Below are 25,547 nucleotides of genomic sequence, written 5' to 3' on the forward strand. Positions count from 1 at the left end.
CTATCCATGGATATCGTATCAACATATATATTGATTTATAGGTGTAAATTACTAAGCATGTAGGGAAGAAATAATATGTACTGAAGTTTCTCCGTACTCAAGAATGGGATCAAATTGACGACCTCGTCATTATGAACCTTTTCGGGTTCTTGAAGCTAGATAAGAAGCAATCATTGTCCAACCAGCTGTTAAACGCAGTGCAAAGTGCGGGATGCTTCTATGTTAAGATTCGGCCTCTGGCAGGAGAACAACCATTAGCACCTCACAATAACCAAAAAAACTATTTGCTCTTCCTCTAAAAGAGACACAGGAGTATGAATAGGACCTCGAAAACAAGGATTGCAACGAATATCGACGGAGAGGCGAGCCTGTCAATGGCATCGTTCCCGAGAGCAAGCACAAAGAGAACCTTGAGGAATACAATGTCCTTAAGTAGAATACTCACTCGCCGGGAGATCAAGCCATACTATAGTGATTGAGATACACCTTCCTGGAATTGAGAGGCTGTGTAGACATCTACATGATAATATTCTTCTCACCCTGCTGGTTCTTTTCAGAATGATATTGACAAGGAAAGGTTTGCAGACCAAGACCGTGGTTGAGTTTGTCAAATAGAACCTGCTAACTTGCTTTTACATGTAGTCTGCACGCAATGAGTACTTCATATAATTTCATCGTTAGATTTTCTAGGGCTTGATGAAAGACATCTATGCGGTACGCACATTGGCGAGTATGGAGTAAGATGTTGGAGAACTTCGCTAGGGTTGGTAGCGTTTACAATCCATTATAGTTAACTTTATAAGGTACCTCCGCGAATTATTAGGTGGCTTAGCTAGTATAGCAATAGAGGCTGATGGAGCATATTTTACATAGGAAGTGACTATCAGGTACAAGAGAAAGGGACAAGAGATTTGAGTCAAAAAAAAAGGTTTTATTCAAGAATTCCACAACTATATCCAGACAACACATAGGTGTAATGGCGAATTGATCATCAGAAGGAAGGCAACGGAAATCTCTACATGGTTTTGCGCATTCAGAACAGGTCTGTGAGTTTACATCCGGAAATTTTTCGTCACTTGATCAATTCGCCAGTACAACAGGCGATATCCTTTTATGCATCATGGTTTGTGTCGGTGTATTTCTGTATAACTGAGAACAATGTTAGTGAATTGTTCCAAGCAAAACATGGTAAAGATGCATTGCAATATAAGAGTTCTCAGACAATATGTACTGGCAAGTAGCAGACCGACCGGGAAGGAAGGTCCGTATTATCTCCGCATTGTCGATTTGGAGGGTAAAGAAGTAAAGGTTTTGTCATCCTTGAACGGATAGGAATTGCAAATGCAGGGGGAAGAATGAGAAAGGGTATATAAACTCACGTTAAGCACAAGGTGCGGGCACCTGACCTATCAGGTTAGTGGCGAGATTTTGAAGCATCGTAAGATACCCGTACGATTGGCATTGGGTCATGCTATCCTCAGAAGTCAGGTGCAATCTGCATCAAGAGAGCTCAGTAACATCTGAGGAACATAGAACCACAAAGCCAAACATAAAAAAATCTCAATGAAGACTCTTCACAGAAGTGACAGGCCCCAATATGGCAATCTGCAATAGATAGGAAATGAGAAGGACTCCTTTTTTTGGGAGTCTTCACAGGTTTTGTACCATTGGAAGGAAGAATGAAAGACAAAGAAGAAAGATGAAGAAGAAGAAAAGGAAAAAAAAAGTTGTGAAGAAAAAGGCACAGAATAACCACGTGACCACCCAATTGGGAATAGCGTGTTATTGGGATCAGAACAGGAGTGAGAGTGAAGAAAAAAAGCCTCAAAAGGGAAAAAAAGGATTGAATGGAGCTTATACTTTAAGATCTATACAATTTCCCTATTTCACTGTAATCTCTTTTCCCCCTACTCTGTTTCTCTCTGAATCGCGTTGTCGTCTCGGTTAGATCCTCCACCCTACGGACCCGGATCCTCCGTCCCCAGTTCTCTCTCTCCCACCGGGCGATCATCCTTAATTCCTGACTTGGGTGTTAGCAACTCCTTTAGTCCCTAATATCAGAGATCTTTTAGGAAACTATTTTGTGAGTTGTACCTCTTTGAGATATTCTGTCTGAGAACCCAGCCCCTCCACCTCTCCCCTAGCCCCATCGCTTTTAGCCTCCCCCCCCCGACATCTTCTCCTCTTATCACTCCCCACTGACCGCTCAGTTCTCTCAGAAGGGAAAAAAAAGATTCATTGCGCGGGTGAGTGACTTGGCCAGGAGGCCCCCGATCGATACTTCAGCACCTCGCGTCTGCTGAATACCGGTCCAAGTCGCTCGCTACTTCTTGGCCCATCCCCGAACGCTAAAAGCGGCCTGTTGTCTTCCTACTCCAGTCGCGCTCCACGCCACGTTTCGCACACCACCCTTTCGCCATCGCGAGCGATTATTCTGAAGTCCCCCATTTGTGGTGACTTCGTCGCTCAGCAATGATGATGACGCAGCCGTTTCCTGCCCACCAAGGCATGCCGCAACATGGGTTCCCCCCGGCCACCCAATGGCTGCGCAACATCCAAATGGACACCCGGGAGCTGGAATGGTACAGCAAATGCATCCCGGTGTGTCTGCGCCGGGAGGACCTCAAGTCAGCCAAGCGGGCCCGATGATGGGTGGTATGCCACCGGGCGCTGGGACAGCTGGCCCTGGTGGTCCTGGCCCAAATGCTCATGCCCTCTCCCATCTGAATCCCGCGCAGGCGCATATGCTTCAGAATCCCCAATTCCAACAAAATTGTTAGTATTTAACCTCCTTGTTACTTCACGCGATGGTGTGCGATTTATGTTATGGAACACGCGATTGGCGCACTTTGCGGTGACTTCTTTCCGCCGCTATATCCGCATCTCTTCCTGTCATCTTGCTCGATCGCATACTTACGTCCTGATCAATCTATAGTTGCGAACAATCCCCACCTATTACACCAGCATCAACAACAGCAACAGCAACAATTAATGCGGCAACGAATGATGCTCCAACACCAGCAGCAGCAACAACAACAGCAGCAACAGCAGCAGCAGCAGCATCAACAACAGCAGCAACAGCAGCAGCAGCAGCATCAACAACAACAGCAACAACAACAGCAACAGCAGCAGCAGCAGCATGGTCTCCCCGTATCAATGCCTAATGGCACACAAGGACTCAATGCTGCTCAAATGGCTGCAATGCAAGCGAACCCTGGAATGCGACCCGTCAATATGATGCAGCTTCAGCAACAGATGCCACATGGTCAGCCGCCAAGTCTCCAACAGCAGCAGCAATTTTTCGCTATCCAGCAGGCTCAGCAGCAAGCACAGCAGGCTCAGCAGGCCCAACATGCTCAACAGCAGGCAAATAATGGACAATCAGGCCAGCATACCCCGCAGCGTGGATCGGCACAACCCCCGAATATGCATGAACAGAGTGCCACTCCACAGTCGCAGCATGGCGGACCAGGAGGCGGCACACCACAACCCACTCAGGCCTCTCAGCCGCCATCCACTCAACCCCCGCAATCGCAGGGACCACCTCAAGGCCAGGCAACTCCTAATCCCCCATCGCAGCAACTGCCCCAGTCTCAACAGCCGGGTCAACAGGGACAGGTTGGTCCGCAGCCGCAACCTCCCCATAGTGCCCAGGGCCAGCAGCCAGGTCCTCAGAATCAGCAGATGACGGTCCAGGAGGCTCAGTTGAAAGCACAACAGCACCAGAATGCCCTTATCATGCAGCAGCAGCAACAACAGCAAAGGAAGAATAACGCAATTTTGACTATTCATGCCTATGCCGAGCATCTGGGCAACTTCCAACCCCGCAATGAAACACAGGATCTTCAATATTGGCAATCGTTCGTCGATCGTTTCTACTCCCCTGTGGGTGTGTTGCGGCAGGGTGTTTGGAACAACTCGATTGGATCTAAACAGTTCGAAATTGCGACTCCTGCACTCGCCCGTTATTATTTGACCCAATTCACCAGTGGGATTAGTCAAATTCAGATGGTGGTGGAAGGTGCCCGCGAGCGGGAATCTCACAATGGAGGGCATTACGTGGAAGCCCCAAAATGCTCATTCATTTACTGGTTCAAGAATGAGTGCCAGGTACGTCTCCCGTCGCATGATCCTTTTCTTTTCCGCTTGCTAATGTCTATCCTTTTAGCTTTTCACTAATGGCACCCTTCGCGCGCATTTCGATATGCACAACAAGCTTGAGATGCTCGATGTCAATGTCGTCAGCCACAACGAGTACATTCCGCGGTCTTTGTTGTTGGCCATGGAGGCGGATTCCCTAAAGCAAAGTCCGAAGGTCGCAAAGAACTCAAAACGTGCCCAGCCTAAGCAAGCACCATCATTAGTTCCAGACTCCAACGTGACTGCCAATGGCGTGCCTACTCCAGTCATGGGATTCATGGAAGTGGCTGAAACAATTTCTGCCATGCAAATGCTGTTCCAATTTTCGCAGGCAAATCCGCAGCTCTCACCTCCTGACGCTTTGCGGAATCTCGTCAACACCCTCCAGGCCCAAAATCCCAATCCAGGCTTTGTGTCAACTCCCATACCCATGAATCAGGGCATGAATCCAAACATGAACCCGGGCATGAACCAGGGTATGAACCCAAACATGCATCCAGGCATGAACCCAAACATGAACCCAAACATGAACCCGGGCATGAACCCAGGCATGAATCCAAACATGAATCCAAACATGAACCCGGGCATGAATCCAGGCATGAATCCAGGCATGAGTCCGGGTATGAGCCCAGGTATGAATCCAGGCATGAGCCCAAGCATGAACCCCGGCATGAACCCCGGCATGAACCCTGGCATGAATCCAAACATGCACCCGGGCATGAGTCCCGGCATGAATCCAGGCATGCACCCAGGCATGAATCCGGGTATGAATCCGGGTATGAACCCAGGCATGCAACCCATGCAAAACGTTCGGGGACATAGCATGGGCGCTCCATCCCAGTTCGCCTCGCCGGCCATGGCCCATCTTGGTCTTCCCGGGCAGCAAGGCTCGCCTCATCTGTCTGGTTCAGCACATGCGAGCCCAGCTCAAAGCAACCTTGTCGGTCCTCCCGGAATGCAACCACCAATGCAGCCGTCCCCAGCTGGCGTGAACAACAGTCCAAATGTAGGTGGCAAACGTCGCCGGGCAAGCACCGTCAAAATGGAGTCTGAGGACGGTGGTGGAGTCGAAGCTAACGGCGCTCCACAACAGGGCTCAGCGAAAGTAAAGGCTAGCCCTCGGGTGCCGAAGCGACAAAAGGGCGCCGCCGCCTAATCATGGGAGTTTTGATTCGCTTCCCTTTTTTCATTTTCCTCGCCGTTTCAAGCGGTCTAGGACTGGCGTACAACTGGATACCTGGGCGAGGCATGTCGCGCCCCCCTTGTTTGTTTACTCCTCATCTAGGTCTTTCATCCCATTGAAAGATCTATCTTGCTTTGTTTTTTTGGCACATGACGACTCAATTTACAATCGACGGGATTTAATCGGTGCTTGAGGCCCCCATCTTCCTTAACTTGGGAGTGGCATCAGGCCTCATCGATCCTGCTCAACTCCGACCTAATGTACTCTATCTTCCTTTCAGCGTTTCCTTGGTTGGCTCGGGATCATTGCCTGCCCACTGCATGTTTTCTATCTCTTTCCCGTTCGGTTTTCATTTTGATCCTTTTGCCATCCATGTCTGGGATTTTAACGACTTTTGGATTGGTCTTTGTTTAGGCTTTTGCCCATTGCTCGCTGTTTCCTTGGCAGTCTGTTCATTTTTTTCTCTGAACAGACACAACTATTGATATCCGTGTTTGGCGAATGATATGGCGTCCGGCTCCTACGTTTCTTTGGGGACTACGTCTGCGTGCATAGGGGTGTTCCATGTTCCATTTGGCTTGACATCTCTTCCCCCTCGGGGCTTATCCTCTTTCTGCCGCTTCTTGACGAATCCATAAATACCTGCTTTTCAATCATCATGCATCGTAGTTTGTATACTTGAACGTATGTTGAAGGGTCTATAGCTACATAATGGTTTTGGTTGACATTACATGGGATTTCTCTTTTCAGACATCACTATGTTCATTTTGGGCATTGTAACCATAAATCCCCAGACAATTTCTTCCTGAAGTCGAGGCCGAGCGGCGAACTCGGCGAATTGATAATATCGGCATTCGTTATCATATCAGTTCCCCACACCGGTCTTGCAAGGGATAGAACTGCCCCTCATCTGGACTTTTTCTCCAAACATCTTTCTATTCACATCTACCTAGATACCAATCTTGGAAACAATGGCTCACTCTCACTCCCACGACGCCGGAATTGACCACTCCCACGATGACCCCTTCAACGGCCACGGCCATTCACACGATATCCTCGATGGTCCAGGCTCCTACGCCAACCGCGAGATGCCTTTGATCGAAGGCCGAGACTGGAAGGATCGTGCCTTCACTATTGGTATCGGTGGGTATGTATAGAGCTTCCCATTCCATTGCAATCAACCGATATCACCCACATGCCAATATCCCCTCAAACAACCATAGATGCACAGCAAGTGACTAACATTGATCCGAATAGACCTGTTGGATCCGGCAAGACAGCCTTGATGCTGCAGCTAGCTCGGGCCCTTCGAGACGAGTATAATATTGCCGCAGTGACTAACGATATCTTCACAAGGTAAGAAGATACCCCACCTACCAAATCCACACCCAAAACAACAGAACTCAGACCCACCTGCTATACCGCATATCTTCAACCCCAACACTAACCACCCTGTCCAAAAACAGAGAAGATGCCGAATTCCTAACCCGTCACAAAGCCCTCGCGCCGTCTCGCATCCGCGCTATCGAAACAGGTGGATGCCCGCACGCAGCCGTGCGTGAAGACATCAGCGCGAACCTGCTCGCTTTGCAGAAGCTGCAGAAGCAGTTCTCGACCGACCTGCTGCTGATCGAGTCTGGGGGTGATAACCTGGCCGCGAACTACTCGCGTGAGCTGGCTGATTTCATCATCTACGTGATTGATGTTGCGGGTGGTGATAAGGTTCCTCGTAAGGGTGGGCCTGGTATCACGGGGTCTGATCTGCTTGTTGTGAACAAGATTGACCTTGCTGAGGCTGTTGGTGCTGATCTTAGTGTTATGGAGAGGGATGCGGCGAAGATGAGGGAGGGTGGTCCGACTGTGTTTGCTGTTGTTAAGCACGGGAAGGGGATGGATCATATTGTTAATTTGATTATTAGTGCTTGGAAGGGTAGCGGAGCTTATGATGTTAGTTTGAAGAGGTGGAAGGATGGGGCTGTTCGGGGGTCTGGGAGTGTTGATGAGTAGATGTTTTAGAAATTTAGATTGGATTAAGATGTTGGATAGATTTGGAAAAAGGAATACGAAGTGGAATTGGAATGGTTGGGCATTTATGAAGTTCAATATATTCAGTTGAAAAATGGTACACACGTTAACTGCTTTTTTCCTCCGAATACAAACATATTCCCCGAGAACGCCTGGAATGCAGCTGTCGCCAAATCTCCAATATGTCACAGAAGCCGCGTGTGGGCTGGGTATCTGGTTTTGGGCAGAGGGAGTTGTTTCTCTACTGCTCCACAAGATGTCACACAAGCAAGAAACAAACTCAGTGACCTCATTTGGCGAAACGAGACAGAGCCGGTCCAAGTTCTTGACGTTCTTGCTTGAGCTTGTCCTTTGTGCGAGCAGCGTACTCCTTGCGCAACGTCTCGGCCTTGACACGCTTCTCGTCGATGACGTTCTTTCCACCCTTCTTGCGGAGGTACTTGCGCAGAGCACTGTTGCGACCACGACCGCGGTTCTTGATCTTCTCCATGTGATCCTCGGGCTTGTGGTCCGGGTTGCGCTGCTCCTGATACTTCTTGTCGTTGATAGTATCGAGCTTTCCGATGATGTTGGGGTCGAGCGAGATCATATCCGGCTGCAACTTGGTGAGCAGCGAGTGAACCTCTTGCTCCTGGCGCTGTCGGACGTTCTCGTAAGGGTTGGCTTCCAGCGAATCGAAGTTAGGTTCACCGGCGCCGGGAACGAGGACGCTGGCAAATCCTTGGTCATGTCCTACACCAAGAATATCTTCGTATGGGCACCAGCGCACATTCTCGATGCGCTGTCCGTCTCCGCCCCACGCCATGTATGGGCTCTGCACTTTGCCTTGGTCGGCTTGCGCAGCGTCGAAAAGTCCACGCCATACGCTCATTTGCGTGCCCCAGCCGACTGCGGTCAGGCCGCGATCACTGATCGCCACGGATGCGCCGGGCTGGTAGCATGAGTATGAGTGCACCTCGCGGTACATGCGGATATCCCACACATTCATCTTTTGATCCTGGCCTGTAGAGACCATGTAATGGCCTGTGCGATCCATAGCCAGTGACCGGACAGGTCCCTGGTGCACGAGTGCCTTTACAAGAGGGGTTTGAGAGTTGGGTGACCAAAGGGTTACGGCACCGTTTTGGTGTCCGACATGGAGGATGGCATTCCATGGATTCTGTGCGAGGGCGGTGGGTTTACCCAACCGTGTAGCTAGCTCAGCGACGGTCTGGCCGGTTGAGGTATCTGTGTATTTGAGGTGACCGCTCATTTGCTGTATGAAGGGCTGATTAGCGGGGGTTATCTAAAGAATTGAAGGATCGAGGATACTCACAGCGCTTGCGAGGAGGAAATGATATGGCAGGAATTCCAAGAAAAGAGGTTCCAGGTGCTTGCTCAGACAATGAATCTCAGTTCCCTGGTGGTCGTAGATATAAGTGTGCTTCTTCTGCGCCACAGCGAAGAACTGGTTGTTATGCAGCCAGCGGGCATCCCGCACAGTCTCGTTCAACTGTAACTCGCAGCCTAATTTGCCCTCGCGCCAGTCCATCGTCGCAACATGTCCCTTCCGTCCCGCCAGCAGCAGGTCACGTCCGTTCCGTGAGTAGTCCATGCGGTAGGGACCCATATCGGGAAGCTTCAATTCGAATCCCTTCTTTGCTGTCTCGATTCCGACGCTGTCCCGAATCTCATCTTGGCGAACTTTGTATGTCTTCTCGAGTTCACCTTCGGGTTCAAGGAAACCTTCCGAGTGCTCGAGCAAAATCTCTGCATCCTTGGCTTGGAGAATAGCCTGGTTATGCTTAAATTCCTGCCTCTTGATATTTGCGCGCAACTTCTTGTCCCGTGCACTCTTCGCATTGGCACCTTTGCCTCGTCCGTAGGTTTGCTCGGCTGCTGCGAGTCTCATCTTCGCTTCGTGATCGCCCTTGGCGACAGCCATGTTGGAGGCTGAGTCGGCCATTTTCTGGCAATTTCTCGAGTTCGTTTGCGAAAGAACTCAGGAAGATAACAAGGCGGACGAAAAGTGTAGCTTCAAGAAAAAAAGTGTTTTGCCCAAAATTTCGCCAAGATTTGCGCTCACCGCTCGCTTATCCTCCACTGGCGAATTTTGATTTCTTATCGTTGCATCTTTTTTTTTCTACAGAGGCACTTTCGTTTTTTTCTGTGTATTTGCCAGTTATAAATTGCCCTGGCTAAATATTTGTCGAGTTACCTCTGACTCGCTTCAATCTGGACTCCCTCCCTTTCCGATTCAAAGGGTCTAACGCCAATATGGCGCCTGCCCAGACTGTGCACCACCACCGCTCCACCACTAAGGTTTCGCACAAGCCCTACAAGACCAAGCATGCCTCCAAGAGCGCCTTGAAGGATCAGGCCAAAGGTAAGATATTTGACCCAAGCATAATAAATAATGCAAATTTAACGCTTATATCACTTTAGGCAAAATCGAAGGTGATGAGCGGGGCGGTCGTAAGACACCCCACCAACAGCTCAAGACGAAACTCGATCGCCGTAACACCGCCCGCCAAAGACAGGCATTGAAGCACCAGGAAAGATCCCAAGCTACCAGCATCTTCGCCGGTCAGAGTGGTGCTCCCCGTCACGTCGCAATTGTGCCCTTGTCCGCCGATGTTGACGCCGCCGCCGCTATTGCTTCTATCAACGAAAGTGTCGATGTTTTGACTGATGTCTCCCCCGATGGACCTACCCGTGTGCGCATTGAGCGATTCCGTCAAAGCGTGCAGTATATTCCCGCCAAGTATGACTTGATGAGCGCTCTGGATGTATGCCGTATGGCCGACTTTGTCATCTTGGTCATGTCGTCTGAAGTTGAGGTTGATGAGGAGGGCGAGATGCTGCTGCGCTCGATCCAAGGACAGGGTATCTCGAATGTATTGACTGTCGTTCAAGGTCTCGACAAGATTGAACCCGCTAAGAAGCGCCCCCAGGTGGCTACTTCGCTGAAGTCTTTCATTAACCACTTCTTCCCCAATATTGAGAAGGTTATGTCTCTCGACTCGAGACAGGAATCTTCTAACGCTATCCGATCTATCTGCACTGCTACTCCTAAGGGCATCCACTGGCGTGACGATCGCAGCTGGATGTTTGTCGAGGATGTTAAGTGGCCAGAGTCCAACCTGGAAGTCGTTGACGACGTCGTCATCACCGGAGTTGTTCGTGGAAAGGGTCTGAAGGCAGACCGCATTGTTCACCTCCCTGGATGGGGCGATTTCCAGATTGATTCGATCACAGCTGCGCCCCTAGCAACCACAAAGCCCAAACGGGATGATGCAATGGCCGTCGACGCGACTGAGACCACACAAATCTTGGATACTCCCACCGCGGACCAGGATGACATGGCTGCTATTGCCCCCGAAGAGATTGATATGGCGGATGACGACATGATTTCCGTGGCCGAGACAGAGAAGAAGGGTGTTCTGCTGGATGACTACCATTACTTCTCGGATGACGACTCGCACATTCCACCAGTACCTAAGAAGTTGCCCAAGGGTACCTCAAATTATCAGTCTGCTTGGTATCTCGACGATGTCTCAGACTCCGGATCTGACATGGATGATGAGGATGAGCCCATGCAGCTGGATACTGCTGGAGCACCCGAAGATGGCGTGTTCCCAGACCACCATGAGGCCATGACCGAGGGCGCTCCTTCGGAATACCCACAATCGGAGATGTTCCTCGACCCCTCCCCTGAGGACGAGGCCCAGGAACTGGCCGACTACCGTGCCAGCCGCAAGACCGAGGCCGAGGAGGACTTGGAGTTCCCCGATGAAATTGAACTGCACCCCAACGCGCTTGCCAGAGAACGTCTGGCCCGATTCCGTGGATTGAAGAACCTCAAGCTCAGCCACTGGGAAACATCCGAGGATCGCCCTTACGAGCCCGAGGATTGGCGCCGACTGCTGCAGTTTGCTGATGTCAGGGGTTCCAAGAACCGCATCATTCGAGAGGCTTTGATCGGCGGTGTCAACCCCGGTGTCCGCGTGGATATTCACCTTCGCGCAGTTCCTTCCATTCTGCGCAACGGCCCCAAGCCCCTTGCGCTCTTCTCTCTGCTCCGCCACGAGCACAAGCAGACTGTGGTCAATGTCAGCATGACCCTGAACTCCAGCGTGGAGAAGCCCCTCAAGGCTAAGGAGCAGCTCGTCGTCCAGTGCGGTCCCCGCCGCATGGTCGTCAATCCCATCTTCTCCTCGGCTGATAACACGCCGAACAACGTTCACAAATACGACCGATACTTGCACCCTGGTCGTAGTGCTATCGCATCCTGGATTGGACCCATGACCTGGGGCTCAGTTCCTATCCTCGTCTTCAAACAGAAGCAATCTGAGCAGGAGGATGATGACGAGGAGATGGATACCGCCGATGCCAAGGAGGAGCCTATTGCCCTAGACCAACTCGAGCTGATCGGTACCGGTACTGTTGTCGCACCCGATCAGAAGCGTGTGGTTGCCAAGCGTGCCATTCTCACTGGTCACCCCTACAAGATCCACAAGAGGGTCGTTACCATCCGCTACATGTTCTTCAACGCCGAAGATATCCAGTGGTTCAAGGCACTCCAATTGTGGACTCGTCGTGGTCGCAGTGGATACTTCAAGGAGAGTCTGGGTACACACGGATACTTCAAGGCTACCTTCGATGCGAAGATCAACCCGCAAGACTCCGTGGGTGTCAGTTTGTACAAGCGCGTCTTCCCTCGCAAGGCCAGGGCTTTGGATGCGATTGCTGCGTAAGCTGTTGATGTCAATAGCACTGGCGAGGTGGGATGATATGATACCATTTGACTGAACTGATTACATGATGAGGGCAGATCTGCTGATTCTGAAGGGAGCATGATACACCCAAAAAGTACATATAGACCTGAGGCATCTTAAAATGATGAATTACGAATCTTCTGCACTTGCATTCCGTATTTAAGAGTAGTATCTGAATGTCCAGGATCAAGGATTCAAGGATTTGATATTCCCAGGCGAGGGGTGATTATCACCAGGAAGGCCAGACAAAATAAATCACTACAACCAATGGATGATAGCATCGATCTGTTTTCATTTCCAGACCAGAAAAATCTCAAGATAAACAAACGAAACAAGAAGCCAAAAACCTGAGAGTTAATATTCTCTAGACATCACGCGCGGGGAATCACCGAAGAAATCAATCGCCACTTAAGAGAAGTCCTCCTCAGCTTCCTCAATGTTATTCTTGATCCGCAGGAAGAGGGTTGTCTTCCACTTGTCCAGCTTGCTGAGCTGGTCAAACTGTCGGAGCTTGTCACCAAAGCCCTCCGGGTCACCACCCTCAACAGCCTGGGTCAGATCCACGAGTAGCTGGTGCTCCCTTGTAGAAGCAAATGAAGGATCAAGTTCTCGGTATGATTCCAAAGCACGGTTAGTCTCAACAAGATCCTGAAAAATGTAATTAATACTCTGTTTCCTATGGCAATATTAAGAGGGAACAACGTACTTTTGTGGCAAGGTGGCAGATGCCTGCCTTCAGGAGATAATCCTTCACAGACCACTTCATCAGGTTGTTGTTAATAGAGCTGCGGCCGATGCGTTCGTAGTTCGTGATGGCCTTGTAGTAGTCACTTTCCAAGGCGGCCAGGTCGGCCACCTTGAGGTAGTGCTTGTTTGCAAGGCTGTATATGAAGTATATGTCAGCAAAAATTGGTTCCTCAAATTTACAGATACTAGAGAGATCATGGGATACATACGCTTCAGCATTATCACCCTCGAACCAATCAGCAGCCTTCTCGTACGCCTCCAGCGCCTTCTTCATATCTCCAAGCTCAACCTCATACAGTTCAGCCAGGTATTGCTGCTGCGTTGCCGCGCGGCGCAGATTTCCCCGTAGTACATAGTGCTGGATGGCACTGGAAAGCACGCGGGCAGCATCCTCAGGGTCTGACTTGCGGTAGACCTTGAACGCTTCCTGGAGGTTATTGGCAGCATCGTCAGGTTCGTTGAGGTTCGTGGTTTGGATGGAGGCAGCTTTCTCAAAAGCCTGACCGGCCTCCTTGTCTGTTTGAGAACAAAGATTAATCATCGGGCTTAACTATGGCAATGCAACGGACTGGCTAGGTCGCGGGGTAGCTCACTCATTTTCTGTACTCGGAACGCATTTGCAGCCTGGGTATACAGATCTGCAGCGCTCTCATACTTCTCTGATCGTCCTCCAAACCAAGCAAAGCCACCACTAGCACCGGACAGCGCTTTGTCGGCCTATTTCATGACAACAAGCGAGGTCTGGTTAGCTATGCGGACTATCGTCATCGCCTATGCAAACAAGGCGGGGAAGTATGCGTACTTTTTGGAGCAGGACACGGGGATCTTGAGTCATCTTGGGTGGATGTGTCTGTTTTTACTGCGATAGGCAGTAGTCTGCAGATATTCGAAGTGAAGTTGGAGTGTTGTGGCCAAATGGGGTTATCGATGAGAGCATCGATCGGCGGGCCCGTGGAGGCGGTGTCGTTTATTTTTCGGGTCTCCGCCTAAGCTCCCCAGTGTTGTCTTGCGGCTTCGGCGACTTTGGCTATTTTTACACTGTACTGTTCGGATTAGACTGTGCTTCTATCTCAGTCGGATACATTCCTTCATTTGCCCTCAAGGTTATCATCTATACAGACTCTACAATGACCTCTATTCGCACTGCTGCTCGGCTATCCAAGTCGCTGCGCCCATGTCCTTCCCGACTCAACACGACCTTATCTCGCTTCTACTCTTCCGAAAGATCGGACAGTGCACATATCGAAACCATACTTGGCGCACCGAACTGGTCTGTCAGGTCGCTGCTCCCGAACCCAGCCTCAAAACCACCACCATCAGTCACGCCGAAGCAACTCCATCATCTTCTGCGCATCTCGGCTCTTCCCCAGCCTGCCAACCAAGAAGAAGAGCAGTCCATGCTTGATACACTCGAGTCTCAAATCCATTTTGTGAAGGAAATTCAACTTGTTGATACTACCGGCGTCGCGCCGCTGGCTAGAATTCGTGACGAAAGTCCTGCTGCTATGGAAGAGGAGACAATTGGAATTGAAAGGCTCAGGGAGGCTCTGGCTAAGGAAAAGGTGTCCGGGCGACGGGGAAAAATTCAGCGCGTCCCAGGTGAAAAGAACGATCGTCCGGATGGAACGGCTTGGGATGGGAATGCGCTCGGGTGCGCGACAAAGACAAAGGGGAAATATTTTGTCGTTGAAATCGGCAATTGAGTTCTTCCCTCAACTTTCCACAACATTGGAATACGCAGGAGACATAGATATTCCGCATGAAGCGAAGCAGAGCGATATCAACATGGTCAGATGTTTCTGCCTCAGGCTATTGGTGGAGTAAGCGGCCCCGATACCCGTGACTATCGGGGGCCATGACAGCATCGCCCCTCTCCAACAACATCGACTTCTGCCTGTTTGTTCCTTCAAAAGTTGTCAACTCATTTTTCACTTTTATTCGGCGTCAATGTTCAAAAATTTCAAAGAAAAGCATGGAGGATTCTTTGAATCCAAGCAATCCAATGCTTCGGAAAGCGATCGCGGTCAAGATCTATCATCCATCTTGGACCGGTCGCAGCGCGCCGACTTGACCGTCCTCGTCGCTGAGGTAGCTGAGTCAATGCGGGTTCGGATTTTGGAGCTTTATGAACATACAAATCCAAAGGATGACTCTCCCAATCGCTCTAGCCCACGTCCATCTCCGGAGGCGGACCGCGATGAAGACACCCCACGCTTGCCCCCAAGACCGCAACGCAAGCCGGTTCCAGGAAACAGCAGAAGTCCGCGACAGGGTTCTACTAACAAGCCGTTGAGCCCTCAGGCTAAAGTCACTGCGCTCTCTGCTTTCGAGGATTGGAGGGATTCTGTCCTTTTGCGGGTTGGCGCGGTCGTTAATAAAAATGATGACGACCAGGGGGAAAAGGAAGGCCAAGAAGACCCGCAGGACGCTGCCAAGTCTGATGATCTTCCATTGGATGAGGATAAAGATAGATTGGCCAAATTACAAGAAATATACCACCCTGTGGAAACACCCTTGGCTAAACTTCCTAAAGCAACAAGGCTGCTTATTCTTCACTCGCTTCTTCTTTTAATGCTCAGTCTAGAGCACTACAGTGCTTACTCAAGAGTCTTGATGCTGAATGTCACGTCCAGTCTGAACATAGACATCAACATACTCAATCAAGACGAAGTCAGTGTCGCCCGCGGATTGCTGCAGACAGCTTTGGCACTCTCGGCAGACCAAGATACCAAAGCGCAACCCAAGAAAAAGGATGACATGAGGAAATGGAAGGTTGGTCTTGCATCAGTGGCTGGAGCTGCTTTGATTGGCCTCACTGGCGGGCTCGCAGCTCCATTGGTAGTGGCGGGTCTGGGAACTGTCATGGGTGGATTGGGCCTTGGCGCTACGGCTGCTGCTGGGCTCTTGGGTACTTTGGCCGGGAGTAGCGTTGTTGTCGGTGGCCTGTTTGGCGCTTATGGCGGGCGTATGACTGGTCGCATGATGGAAAAGTACGCCCGTGAAGTGGACGACTTTGCATTCATCCCGATCAGAGGAGAACGCCGCCGCAATGTGAAAGAGAAGGAGTCTGCTGAGCAAGATCATCGTTTACGAGTTACCATTGGTGTCACCGGCTGGGTCAAAGAGGAGTCGAACTTCGTGGTCCCATGGCGGGTGATTGGTGCCGACTCGGAAGTGTTTGGTCTTCGCTGGGAGATGGAACCTTTGATGAACTTGGGTAACGCGATCTCAGCTCTTGTGACTAGCGCAGCATGGTCGGTTGCCGGACGTGAGGTCTTGGCTCGTACTGTCTTCTCCACCATCATGAGCGCGGTGATGCTTCCCCTAGGTCTCATGAAAGTTGCTGGCATCGTCGACAACCCGTTCAGCGTGGCCAAAGCCCGCGCTGACAAAGCGGGCGAGGTCCTCGCCGATGCCTTGATCAACAAAGCCCAGGGAGAACGACCCGTGACGTTAATTGGGTATTCTCTGGGATCTCGACTGATTTTCTCCTGCCTCCACAGTCTGGAAAAGAGGAATGCTTACGGTCTGGTTGAGTCGGTCATTTTGATGGGGTCACCCACCCCTTCAGATACGGAGGACTGGCAAAAGATTCGCAGTGTCGTAAGCGGACGTGTTGTGAACGTGTTCTCGGAGAATGACTCCGTACTGGCTTTCCTGTACCGAACAAGCAGCCTCCAACTCGGCGTCGCCGGATTGCAGCCAGTTGAAGGTGTTCCAGGCGTTGAGAACGTGGACGTAAGCGAGATGATCAGCGGTCACCTGCGATACCAGTTTCTTCTCGGCAGAATCCTTACCCTTATCGGGCTTCAGGATCTTGATCCCAGTGAGATTGAACGCGAAGAAGCTGCTCTCGCCTCCGAGGACGAGCGACTGGAGAAGGAGCGGTTGGAGAATGAGCGTGAGGCTGGTGTTAAAGACCGGGAATCATCTGCTGCCCGTGATACCCTAAACAGCGAGCATGGATTTGGGGAAGATGCACGGTTGCAGAAGAAGGTCGAGGCACAGACTCAGGAGAACATGGCAAGCCACCGGATTGAAATGCTCGATATGGACGACGATGATTATTCGGCACCTTTGAAGGAAGATCCCTCCAAGCATTCTGCCCTCTAAATGAGGATTTGGGATTTATAGCACAGCTATTTCGGCACATCTCTCAAATATTCATCATTTAATACGAATTGTCGTCACTTGTCAACTATTGCAGTAAGAATAGGCTGGGCTTTTAACATTCTGTCTCAACTATAGGCATAAGCAAGTAGTGAAAACATGACTTATTAGTTTTATTAGCTAGTTTCCTTCGCATAACATAAACCATATTCCAATATTCCAAAAATCATGCGCCTGTTGATACCTTTAATATACCCTTCGACGGCCCCACACGCTCAAACGGTCCATAGTCGGGCATCTGGATCGGACGCCATTTTTATCTAGCCCTAACCAATACAAATAGGCATGAAAGGTTCTAAGCTGGAACTTATCGGACCAGAACCTCGAAATCCAGTCATAAACATCGCTAAGCGGCGGGATGCCAGTCGGGAACACATCGAACCACATTCCCGAGTCCCATTTCATATAAATGACTGGGTGGTAAAGTCCAAGTCCATCGCGTAAACTTGATTTGAACGCATGTATAGCATGGTGTAGTAGAATAAGAATCATGTATCTCCTATCCGATTTCTGAAACCCAGGATCCGTCTTCTCAATAACCCAGTGACTAATATGCAACTGGTCTCGGAGTTGAATCCCATATGGTGATTCCCAGTCTTGCCCATCTCGGAACCAGTGTCTATACCGAGAGAGACGAAGGAAATCCGCCGTTATGCCCGGCATCTCGTCCAGGCTGGCGTCTAAGAATAAGTCGGTTTCATTGAGTGCGTTTTCAATTCGGCTGGCGGCTGTCTCTTGGGTCATGGTGTAAAGCTCCCCTAACCTGATATCGATGCCGGTTGGGTGGAATAAGCCCATCAAGCGCCGGTGAAGACTGTCGAACTGTTCGTCTGACATGGCGGGCACATTTCTTACAGGATCCTCGTCCCATAGTTCCAGACGAAGGAAGGGTACCATAACAATGTCTCTGTCAGGACGGTATCTATATAGGGGCTTTGTTGACTCCTGTAGACCCCCCAACTCATAAAATCGACCTCTGTTTGCTCGCCAGTGAGCTGGTGGCTCTCTTGGATGCCATTCCCCCTTTGGGACCAGCTCTATCTCCGGCCGATCAATGGGGATGACAAGATCAACTAGTTCGCTGACCTTCTGCCAAATTATTACTAGTTGACCTGGGTCTGTTGGATCTGGGGAGTGGATATGCACTTTCATAGTCGTTTTTGAATGTGGGAAGTTGTGAAAATGCCTTTCGGTGTCCGCTGTGGTCCTGAGAGTCCACTTGACATCTATGGTTCTTGATTTCAATTTTATTACCATCCACTCTCCTCGGTAACATGATGGGGTGAGTGAGATAATCTGGACGGACTTGTTGAATATATGGGACGAAATCTCATTACAGAGGTATCGACTGGCGCAGAGAATGGATAGGGGGTTGTCTTTGGGCAAGGATGATTTTCTGTGGATGGACGAGATGAGATACTCCCATATTATTAGGCGAAGCTCTATAGGAAGCCCGGAAAATGTTCCTAGAAAACGGAGTGGAAATTTCATAATGGGAAAATGAAGGCGTTGAAGTGTTGATAATTGCGAAGTATTAGTGATGAAGAGGGAAAAGGCAACCGAAGATCAGTGCCGGAGACCACTTCGTATTACTCACAAAGCCAGAGGCATCGTCAAGTTTACGTCGAAACTTGCTACTATGCCTTTCCCAGATGTGATCATTTCCCGATTCGGCGCGGAGAGGTACAGTTTGCTCAAACCCTAAAAAGACCACTTCAACTAAGGAATATTTGTATTTGATCTCAGCTTATGGCTTAGCCACATGCACAATAATCTTTCCCCTGGCACGACCAGAACGAAGCTTCTCAAATGCCTGAACAGTATCCGCAAACTCGTAGGCAGTATCCAGCTGAATTTTGACAGCCCCCTTCTGCACCCATTCCCCGATCTTCACAAGATCCTCACGGGTATTCTTGAAGAAGAAAATAACATACTTCCTCTTGCCGCCACCCAAGAAAGAAGGCCAAATCAACCTATCAACAAAAGTCCCCATGGCCGAGGCACCAACCTGCACAAACGCCTTCCCAGCCGCCAAGAAGTGATGCGACTCGCGATACATCGGCGCAGGGTATCCAATATGATCAACAATATGATCAAAGACAACACCACGATCGCGCAGCGTAGCAACCAAATCCTCCTCAGCAGAGTAATCAATAACCTCATCAGCGCCGAGCCCACGACAAAACTCCACATTCTTCGTCGAACAAGTTGTCGTAACATGACACCCCATCTCCTTAGCAATTTGAATCGCGAAAATTCCACATCCCCCAGAGCCACCGTTAATAAACACCTTATCGCCAGCATTAACGTATCCAGACAGTGACTGGTACGCCGTCTGTCCCGCAATGCCGATAGCGGCCGCATGATCAACCTCCACGCCCTCCGGCACGGGCGCAAGTAGAGTCGCGGACGCCACTAGATACTCGCCCAATGAGCCGAATTGCCCGGGCTTGCTGAGACATCCGTACACAAGCTGGCCTGGTGAAAACTCGGTCGCGGCGTCGCCGGCGACCACCACGCGTCCGCAGAAGTCCATTCCCGGTGAAGCGGGTGTGCCGATCACAACTTTGCGTGCTACTAGGCCCATTTCCGGGACTTTGAAGTCGGCTGGGTTCAGGGAGGCTGAGAGGACTTGAACTAGGACATTGTTGCCGTGGACGGCTGGTGGCGCGCGTGCCGACGCGTCGAAATTGAGGTTCTTTTCTAGGCCGTTGGTTGTGCTGGAGTAGAGCCAGGCTTTCATTTCTGTGGGTTGGGCAGATGCCATTTTGGGTGGTATGTTTTTTTGTTGTGATGCTGTTAGGAAATGGTGTTGCCACTTTTTTTGGAGCGCGATTGATGACCTCACCCGGACTACCCCTTCGCCTTCCAAGACCACTTTTATCTCTCAGCAGGGAAATTATCTTTGAATATTTGAATGTATTCATGCAAGTTAACTAATAATATCCTCACTTTTTCTTCAAGAAAGTCAAAGCCCCAAGTGCCATGGCATCCACACCCGTACACAATGTGGGCTGGATAACCGGCGCATAGAACGGCGAATGGTTACTGGGCAGTTCATCAACAGCTCCCTTAGCAACAGCATCATCCCAAGTCTCAGGATCAGTCCCACCAAACATCCACATAACATAAGGCGCACCCACAGCAGTCGCTAACAAAGAAAAGTCCTCACTAGCAGTCGGGGGCTCCATATCAACAAGCCGATCACCAAAGTACGGTTGGAAAGTCTCACGAAGAGCATCAATAGTCTTCCCATCATTAATCGTCGACGGTGTTGAATAAGTAAGCTTAATTTCAGGCTTCTTCTCAACCCCAGCAGCCATACACTCCCCTTCAATAATGCGATGAATAGAAGCACACACACGCTTCCGCACCTCCTCATCATAAGTCCGCACATTCAACTGCAAATCCAGATACGCCGGGATGGTATTCGCCGACTGTCCAGAATGAATACTACCACAGGTAACGACAGCCAACTTGCCCGGCGTGACCTCTCGCGAGACGATAGTCTGCAATCGCATAACAATCGCCGCCCCGAGGACAATCGGATCGATAGTCGTATGTGGCGCAGACCCATGACCTCCACGCCCAAACACACGCACTTCAAAGGCATCAGCCGCCGTAAGCAACGGTCCAGCGCGGAGATTGACCGTCCCCGCGCGCATGCGCATTACATGCTGCGCGAGCACAAGGTCCGGCTTAGGGATCTTGTCGTATAACCCGTCATCCAGCATTGCCTGTGCGCCGTCGAGGTGTTCCTCGGCGGGCTGGAAGATACAGATTAATGTCCCAGACCAGTTATCGCGCGCGGATTGTAGGAGCGTCGCGGCGGCCATTAGCGTTGCGACGTGGGAGTCGTGTCCGCAGGCGTGCATTACGGGCTTGTGGGCTCCGGTCTCGTCTTTGACGTGGCGGGTGCTTGCGTATGATAGGCCTGTTTGTTCTTCCACAGGTAAGGCGTCCATATCCGCCCGTAGGAGGATTATTGGGCCTGTTCCGTTTCGGAGAATTCCTGCTACGCCATGGCCGCCGATTTTGGTGTGGACTTCGAAACCGGCGGCTTTGAGGTGGTCGGATGCTATCTTTGCTGTTTGTTCTTCTTGGCCGGATAGTTCGGGATTGGTGTGTAGGTGGCGATAAACATCTTCGAATGGCTTTAGATCTGGTCGGTGGCGATTGATGATCTCGGCCAGGTCATTGTTTTTGTCTATATAAGTGAGTATACATGCTCAGTTGATTGAGTTTAGGTAGTCATACCTCGTAACTGCATGTTGGAAGTAGTTTAGAAAAGTAAATGTCGGGTCATCTCTTTATTCACTCGTGGTTTATATACCCGAACAAATGTCCGAGCAAATCGGGGGACAATAATCTCCGTTGCCTCTCCCGGTCGACAAACCCACCTCGTCGGCAAATCCTCGAATCATTCCAAGAGGTTCCCCGCAAGTGTAACTCTGCTCGCCAATTGCCGGTCAATTCCGGTTTCTGGATTAAAACCTCAATTCTGAGGATTTGCCTTAACCTATCAGTCAATCTGCAAAATTGCCTAAAATGGATAGTTATGGGTTACTCTATGTATAACTTTCCGAAACAATATAATATCACCAGCCTCAAATAGTCACCTCCCCTGAACGATTCCAACAGCCCAGCCGGGCTAGCTCAATCGGTAGAGCGTAAGACTCTTAATCTTAAGGCTGCGGGTTCGACCCCCGCGTTCGGCTATTCCTAAAAACCAAACCTGAGATTTCCTTTTTGCTCTTATTATTTTTTTCCTAGCTTGGAATTAAGTGTGAATTTAGGCGAAAAAGGTCAATGGATGGGATGGATGCATCATGGATGGCTATATCACAGTTTGGCCATAGATCTTATATATAAAACACAATTTGCAAAGAACTTTTTATATTACATTTAGCAATAATATAAGAGAATCAAAGCAATCAAGTAGGCACACAGTAAAAAATAACGTTAAAAAAAAACCATTGATATATATATCTTAGCCAAGTAGGTATATTGCAATGGAGATACACCAGCCAACTTACCACGAAAAACCGGCTATCAACAGCTTAAACCAGCCCTAATTTTAGGAGAAACCGAAAAAGCTCAGTCGAGTGCCAATTAATCGGATAATCCCTGCGAATTGGGAAGATACAGTGAGCATTTCGTTGTACCACTACCAACTCCACTATTATCAGCACATCTCCCATCCTTGATGAGGTTAGATTTATCGATGCTCGCGTACCTTACACCGATGTGTGCGCGGTTATTCGAGAAAGCACAGGACCGACCTTTGATACACTAGCGAGGTCGTATATGCATGATTGGAATATGCTAGCACCCTCTAGGCTACTAGCCCCTGGGCAAAAAGGGGCCTAGAAAAATCGGGTACTCTTGCGCGCTGGTAAGAACAAGCCAATTAGTAAGACGTGGGCGTATCGCTTTATGGACCGTCTTCCAGGCCTGAAATCATGCCCTATAAGGTAGAGAACGAAGGAATTGAAGTGTATTGAGGCAGAAGACGCAGTCCTACTAGGTCATAGTACGATTAGCTTGCGATATCACTGAAAGATGTCCCTCGACTAGTATACGACTTCGATGAATGTGGTTTTCGCCCTGATGAGGGTAGATCAAGGGCCTTGATTGGTTCAAAAGAGAATCTAGCCCCGCTAAACCCTTAAGAACTACCAATTAGGAGAGCCGTCGGATCGCGGGCCGTTCCGGGGTACTGGACCACGAGATACGAAAAACGTTTTGAGGTCTATCTATGGATTTGCTTGACTTCCACTAGACACCTGGGCACTTTTAGTAGCCACGCTAATATTTTTTCTACCTAGTGAGATAGTTCTACCACATTGGTGGGTCACCACTAGTGCCAAATAATCTCAGATTGTAAATAAGGCGATGTTAGTACGATTTGCGTAAATATGAGTTAAAAGTACGAAATTACAAGCTAGTATTTATCAGCGACATTCTGGCTTGAGCCCTGTTTGGCACCCTGTAGCAACAACGCCTCCGGGACATGAACTGAGCCAAGAATAAGGGGTGCTAAACGACAGTCAATCCATTCTTCTAGAATAAAGAACAAAGCGGCCGTGATCCAGATGATTCAACGAGCCCAGCGAGAGAATTTTTTCGCAAACTTCTCCCCTCCACAATCCGAACACACTTATACCCTCATTATAGTACAAGACACCTTTGGTGTCATCTACTGTCCACACCAACACACTCACACCTAATATCCATAGTACGGGTTGACAACCAAGTCCTCGGTCGTCTTGGTGCAACACTGACCGTTGATATTGATGCCGGTCGAGTCATACAGACAGTTATCTGCTCCAAAGTAGACATCACCGTAGGCGCGGGGCCAGGTAGCTTCCAGCTTGCAGCCAGGAACAACTTTGTAGCCGGTCTTGTTGTCTCCATCGAACTGGGCGTAGATGGTGGCGACACTGTCGCCAGTAGCTTCATCTGCGATGTCTGTTGTCTTGTCAGATACCGATGCGCACACGAGGAGATATTGGAAATTCTGGAAACATACTGATAGACTTGGTCTTAGACGTGCATAGTGTCTCACCATCCACATTGATACATCCATTGTTGACGTGCTTTATGATATCATGTTAGCAAAAAGGAACCTTTAAACCAGGTGCCTTGATCTCATCGGACACGTACCACATTGGTTCCACCAGCGTTGTATCCTTCCGGTGCTTCGCAAGGCCAGTATTTTCCCTTTGCACCGCCCATGTCGACATTATTATTTGCTGCAGCTATATCGTCGCAGATTGGCAGGTTGAAGAATCCCGGGGTACGGATTCCATTCTCGAAAGCCAAATTACCCTCTGTGCCTGCTCCATCGATAATCTTTGACAGAGCAGGCATTTCATAGCCGTTTGCGTTGCCATTCAGCTGGTATGCCTGGTACGAGCTCTGGACTATATCTTCAAGGATGACACCGCCCCAGGCATCGCCGTTGAGGGTCTCATGGTTTCCACCGGGGAGGCCTTCGAAATGCGTCAAGCCAGGAGTGGGATTGACGTTCACGACATAGAAAGCATCGTTGTTGTAGCAGACATACCCGCCAACTAGAGTGCTCTGAGTCATGTAAAGGAGAACATCTTGGTCAATTGACGTAGAACAACCTCCGGCCTTCCGCCTATCGATCAAAGGTAACTGATTAGTATATGCTTTCCACCATTTGTAAAATGCCAGGGTGTTATTCTTACAGGATCCGAGGTAAGAGGTCATCAGGGCTTTGCGACCAAGCCGCCGGGATCAGCTGTCCGTAAAGAATCTTTTGCGCCTGAGCAGTCATTCCAGTCAAGTCCACCTTGGACGAAAGTAGAAGCATTGAGCCGCTGGATGTTAGAGTTTGAAGAGTAGCAATTGACGTATCATCGTTTACTCCATCAAAGAGTGAGGCCACATATCCGCTCTCAATGCCAGTCCAGGCCGAAAAGTATACGCCAAGAGCGGATGAAATTCCATTCTGGGTGCCCAATGCATCTTTGGCGCTGTTTTTAGGTTAGAGATGAATTCAAGGGTAAACCCGAGAAGAAAAGACTAACGATTTCAGTGAGTCTTTACCCATGCCGGTGGTAAATGAAATGAGCGCAGCGTTGGTTACGTCTTTGCCCATGGAGAAGTATTTTGATGCGGCCATAGTGAGACCCTTGAAGGCTATAATCGTGATACGGCATTAGCATCGAACAGGCTGCGGCCAGAACATAGACCTACCGATATTCCATGCAAAGGAGCTACCGACGCTAGCCACCAAGACAATGGCGTTGATAATGAACTTGAAGATTTCAGTATCGTCTTCGAGCTGAGGAGCAAAGGTGCCCGCAAAGGCACCGATATCATTTTGCATTCTATTAAGGGCATCTCCGAGAGCGTTGTAGGTTTGTTGATGAAGCTAGCAGAAGGTGTTCTTAGTTAGTCGACTGGCCATAAAACCCAGAGAAAGGATGGTATACCTGGTGAATCGAAGAGAAAGAATTCATAATCAGATATCTGCATGCCCATGTAAGCCTTCAGTTCTGTGTATATATTGTAAAGGCCTGGGGTCTACTCACCCGGCAGGATACTGGGCCTGGTTACAGGTCAGCACTGTGGAGCAAGCAGTGTTGCCGATATCTGCACAGTTCCAGTTTTCGGGACCAGAGAAGTAGTTGCTGATGAACTCAGGGAATCCCAAGCCAGTAGAAGGACCAGATGTAGCCCAGGCATCCAGGGCGGATTTCAGGGCATCATCGGCGTTGGCTGCATTCCAACGAGAGGTGGGATCCAGTGTCGCATCGGTGATGTCGGAAGTACACTGGACATCTTTCCAGGCCCCTGTAGCCTGGTCTGCCAATACAGCCAGCTTATTTATCCTAAATGCAGGAGTTGAAGAGGGTGCCGCAGGGGTCGCGGAAGCCCTGGTTGAATGAGGGACAGCAGCTACGCTGGCCGCGTAAAGGAGCGAAAGGGACGCTCCGAGGAAGGTAGAACGCATCTTGAATTCAACCGTAGATAGTTAATGAATGTGAACA

At 49.8% G+C, this 25,547-nt stretch overlaps 11 protein-coding genes across 11 annotated transcripts; 5 read left to right on the top strand and 6 right to left on the bottom strand.

Annotated features, from left to right (window-relative positions):
• Nucleotides 1–2,540: 2,540 nt before the first annotated feature.
• Nucleotides 2,541–5,296, top strand: N7517_001483 (LIM domain-binding protein; the record flags this gene model as incomplete). Its single annotated transcript, XM_056719213.1, has 3 exons — nucleotides 2,541–2,775; nucleotides 2,936–4,110; nucleotides 4,169–5,296. 3 exons carry the CDS (start codon nucleotides 2,541–2,543, stop codon nucleotides 5,294–5,296), a joined length of 2,538 nt encoding a protein of 845 aa, XP_056583348.1.
• Nucleotides 5,297–6,294: 998 nt separating this feature from the next.
• N7517_001484 (urease accessory protein UreG) lies at nucleotides 6,295–7,330 on the top strand (the record flags this gene model as incomplete). The annotated part of the gene is made up of 3 exons (XM_056719214.1): nucleotides 6,295–6,470; nucleotides 6,581–6,679; nucleotides 6,790–7,330. The coding sequence occupies 3 exons, from the start codon at nucleotides 6,295–6,297 to the stop codon at nucleotides 7,328–7,330; spliced, it is 816 nt and encodes a 271-aa protein (XP_056583349.1).
• Nucleotides 7,331–7,637: 307 nt separating this feature from the next.
• Nucleotides 7,638–9,293, bottom strand: N7517_001485 (WDR46/Utp7 family protein; the record flags this gene model as incomplete). The annotated part of the gene is made up of 2 exons (XM_056719215.1): nucleotides 7,638–8,603; nucleotides 8,664–9,293. The coding sequence occupies 2 exons, from the start codon at nucleotides 9,291–9,293 to the stop codon at nucleotides 7,638–7,640; spliced, it is 1,596 nt and encodes a 531-aa protein (XP_056583350.1).
• Nucleotides 9,294–9,604: 311 nt separating this feature from the next.
• N7517_001486 (small subunit rRNA maturation protein TSR1) lies at nucleotides 9,605–12,084 on the top strand (the record flags this gene model as incomplete). The annotated part of the gene is made up of 2 exons (XM_056719216.1): nucleotides 9,605–9,713; nucleotides 9,773–12,084. 2 exons carry the CDS (start codon nucleotides 9,605–9,607, stop codon nucleotides 12,082–12,084), a joined length of 2,421 nt encoding a protein of 806 aa, XP_056583351.1.
• Nucleotides 12,085–12,513: 429 nt separating this feature from the next.
• sec17 (alpha-soluble NSF attachment protein SEC17) lies at nucleotides 12,514–13,687 on the bottom strand (the record flags this gene model as incomplete). The annotated part of the gene is made up of 5 exons (XM_056719217.1): nucleotides 12,514–12,753; nucleotides 12,812–12,986; nucleotides 13,062–13,368; nucleotides 13,422–13,569; nucleotides 13,655–13,687. 5 exons carry the CDS (start codon nucleotides 13,685–13,687, stop codon nucleotides 12,514–12,516), a joined length of 903 nt encoding a protein of 300 aa, XP_056583352.1.
• Nucleotides 13,688–13,979: 292 nt separating this feature from the next.
• N7517_001488 (Aspartyl/glutamyl-tRNA(Asn/Gln) amidotransferase C subunit) lies at nucleotides 13,980–14,555 on the top strand (the record flags this gene model as incomplete). The annotated part of the gene is made up of 1 exon (XM_056719218.1): nucleotides 13,980–14,555. The coding sequence occupies one exon, from the start codon at nucleotides 13,980–13,982 to the stop codon at nucleotides 14,553–14,555; it is 576 nt and encodes a 191-aa protein (XP_056583353.1).
• Nucleotides 14,556–14,799: 244 nt separating this feature from the next.
• N7517_001489 (DUF726 domain protein) lies at nucleotides 14,800–16,965 on the top strand (the record flags this gene model as incomplete). Its single annotated transcript, XM_056719219.1, has 1 exon — nucleotides 14,800–16,965. One exon carries the CDS (start codon nucleotides 14,800–14,802, stop codon nucleotides 16,963–16,965), a length of 2,166 nt encoding a protein of 721 aa, XP_056583354.1.
• Nucleotides 16,966–17,208: 243 nt separating this feature from the next.
• N7517_001490 (uncharacterized protein) lies at nucleotides 17,209–17,859 on the bottom strand (the record flags this gene model as incomplete). The annotated part of the gene is made up of 1 exon (XM_056719220.1): nucleotides 17,209–17,859. One exon carries the CDS (start codon nucleotides 17,857–17,859, stop codon nucleotides 17,209–17,211), a length of 651 nt encoding a protein of 216 aa, XP_056583355.1.
• A 910-nt stretch (nucleotides 17,860–18,769) lies between these two features.
• Nucleotides 18,770–19,789, bottom strand: N7517_001491 (NAD(P)-dependent alcohol dehydrogenase; the record flags this gene model as incomplete). The annotated part of the gene is made up of 1 exon (XM_056719221.1): nucleotides 18,770–19,789. The coding sequence occupies one exon, from the start codon at nucleotides 19,787–19,789 to the stop codon at nucleotides 18,770–18,772; it is 1,020 nt and encodes a 339-aa protein (XP_056583356.1).
• A 181-nt stretch (nucleotides 19,790–19,970) lies between these two features.
• N7517_001492 (putative zinc metallopeptidase) lies at nucleotides 19,971–21,292 on the bottom strand (the record flags this gene model as incomplete). The annotated part of the gene is made up of 2 exons (XM_056719222.1): nucleotides 19,971–21,229; nucleotides 21,280–21,292. 2 exons carry the CDS (start codon nucleotides 21,290–21,292, stop codon nucleotides 19,971–19,973), a joined length of 1,272 nt encoding a protein of 423 aa, XP_056583357.1.
• A 1,956-nt stretch (nucleotides 21,293–23,248) lies between these two features.
• Nucleotides 23,249–25,510, bottom strand: N7517_001493 (uncharacterized protein; the record flags this gene model as incomplete). The annotated part of the gene is made up of 7 exons (XM_056719223.1): nucleotides 23,249–23,493; nucleotides 23,555–23,621; nucleotides 23,689–24,169; nucleotides 24,240–24,527; nucleotides 24,582–24,693; nucleotides 24,751–24,884; nucleotides 25,089–25,510. 7 exons carry the CDS (start codon nucleotides 25,508–25,510, stop codon nucleotides 23,249–23,251), a joined length of 1,749 nt encoding a protein of 582 aa, XP_056583358.1.
• Between the last annotated feature and the right edge of the window lie 37 nt (nucleotides 25,511–25,547).

Source organism: Penicillium concentricum (assembly GCF_028827145.1).
Source record: "Penicillium concentricum strain IBT 3081 chromosome Unknown utg000001l_segment0_segment0, whole genome shotgun sequence".
Classification (NCBI taxonomy): Eukaryota; Fungi; Ascomycota; class Eurotiomycetes; order Eurotiales; family Aspergillaceae; genus Penicillium; species Penicillium concentricum.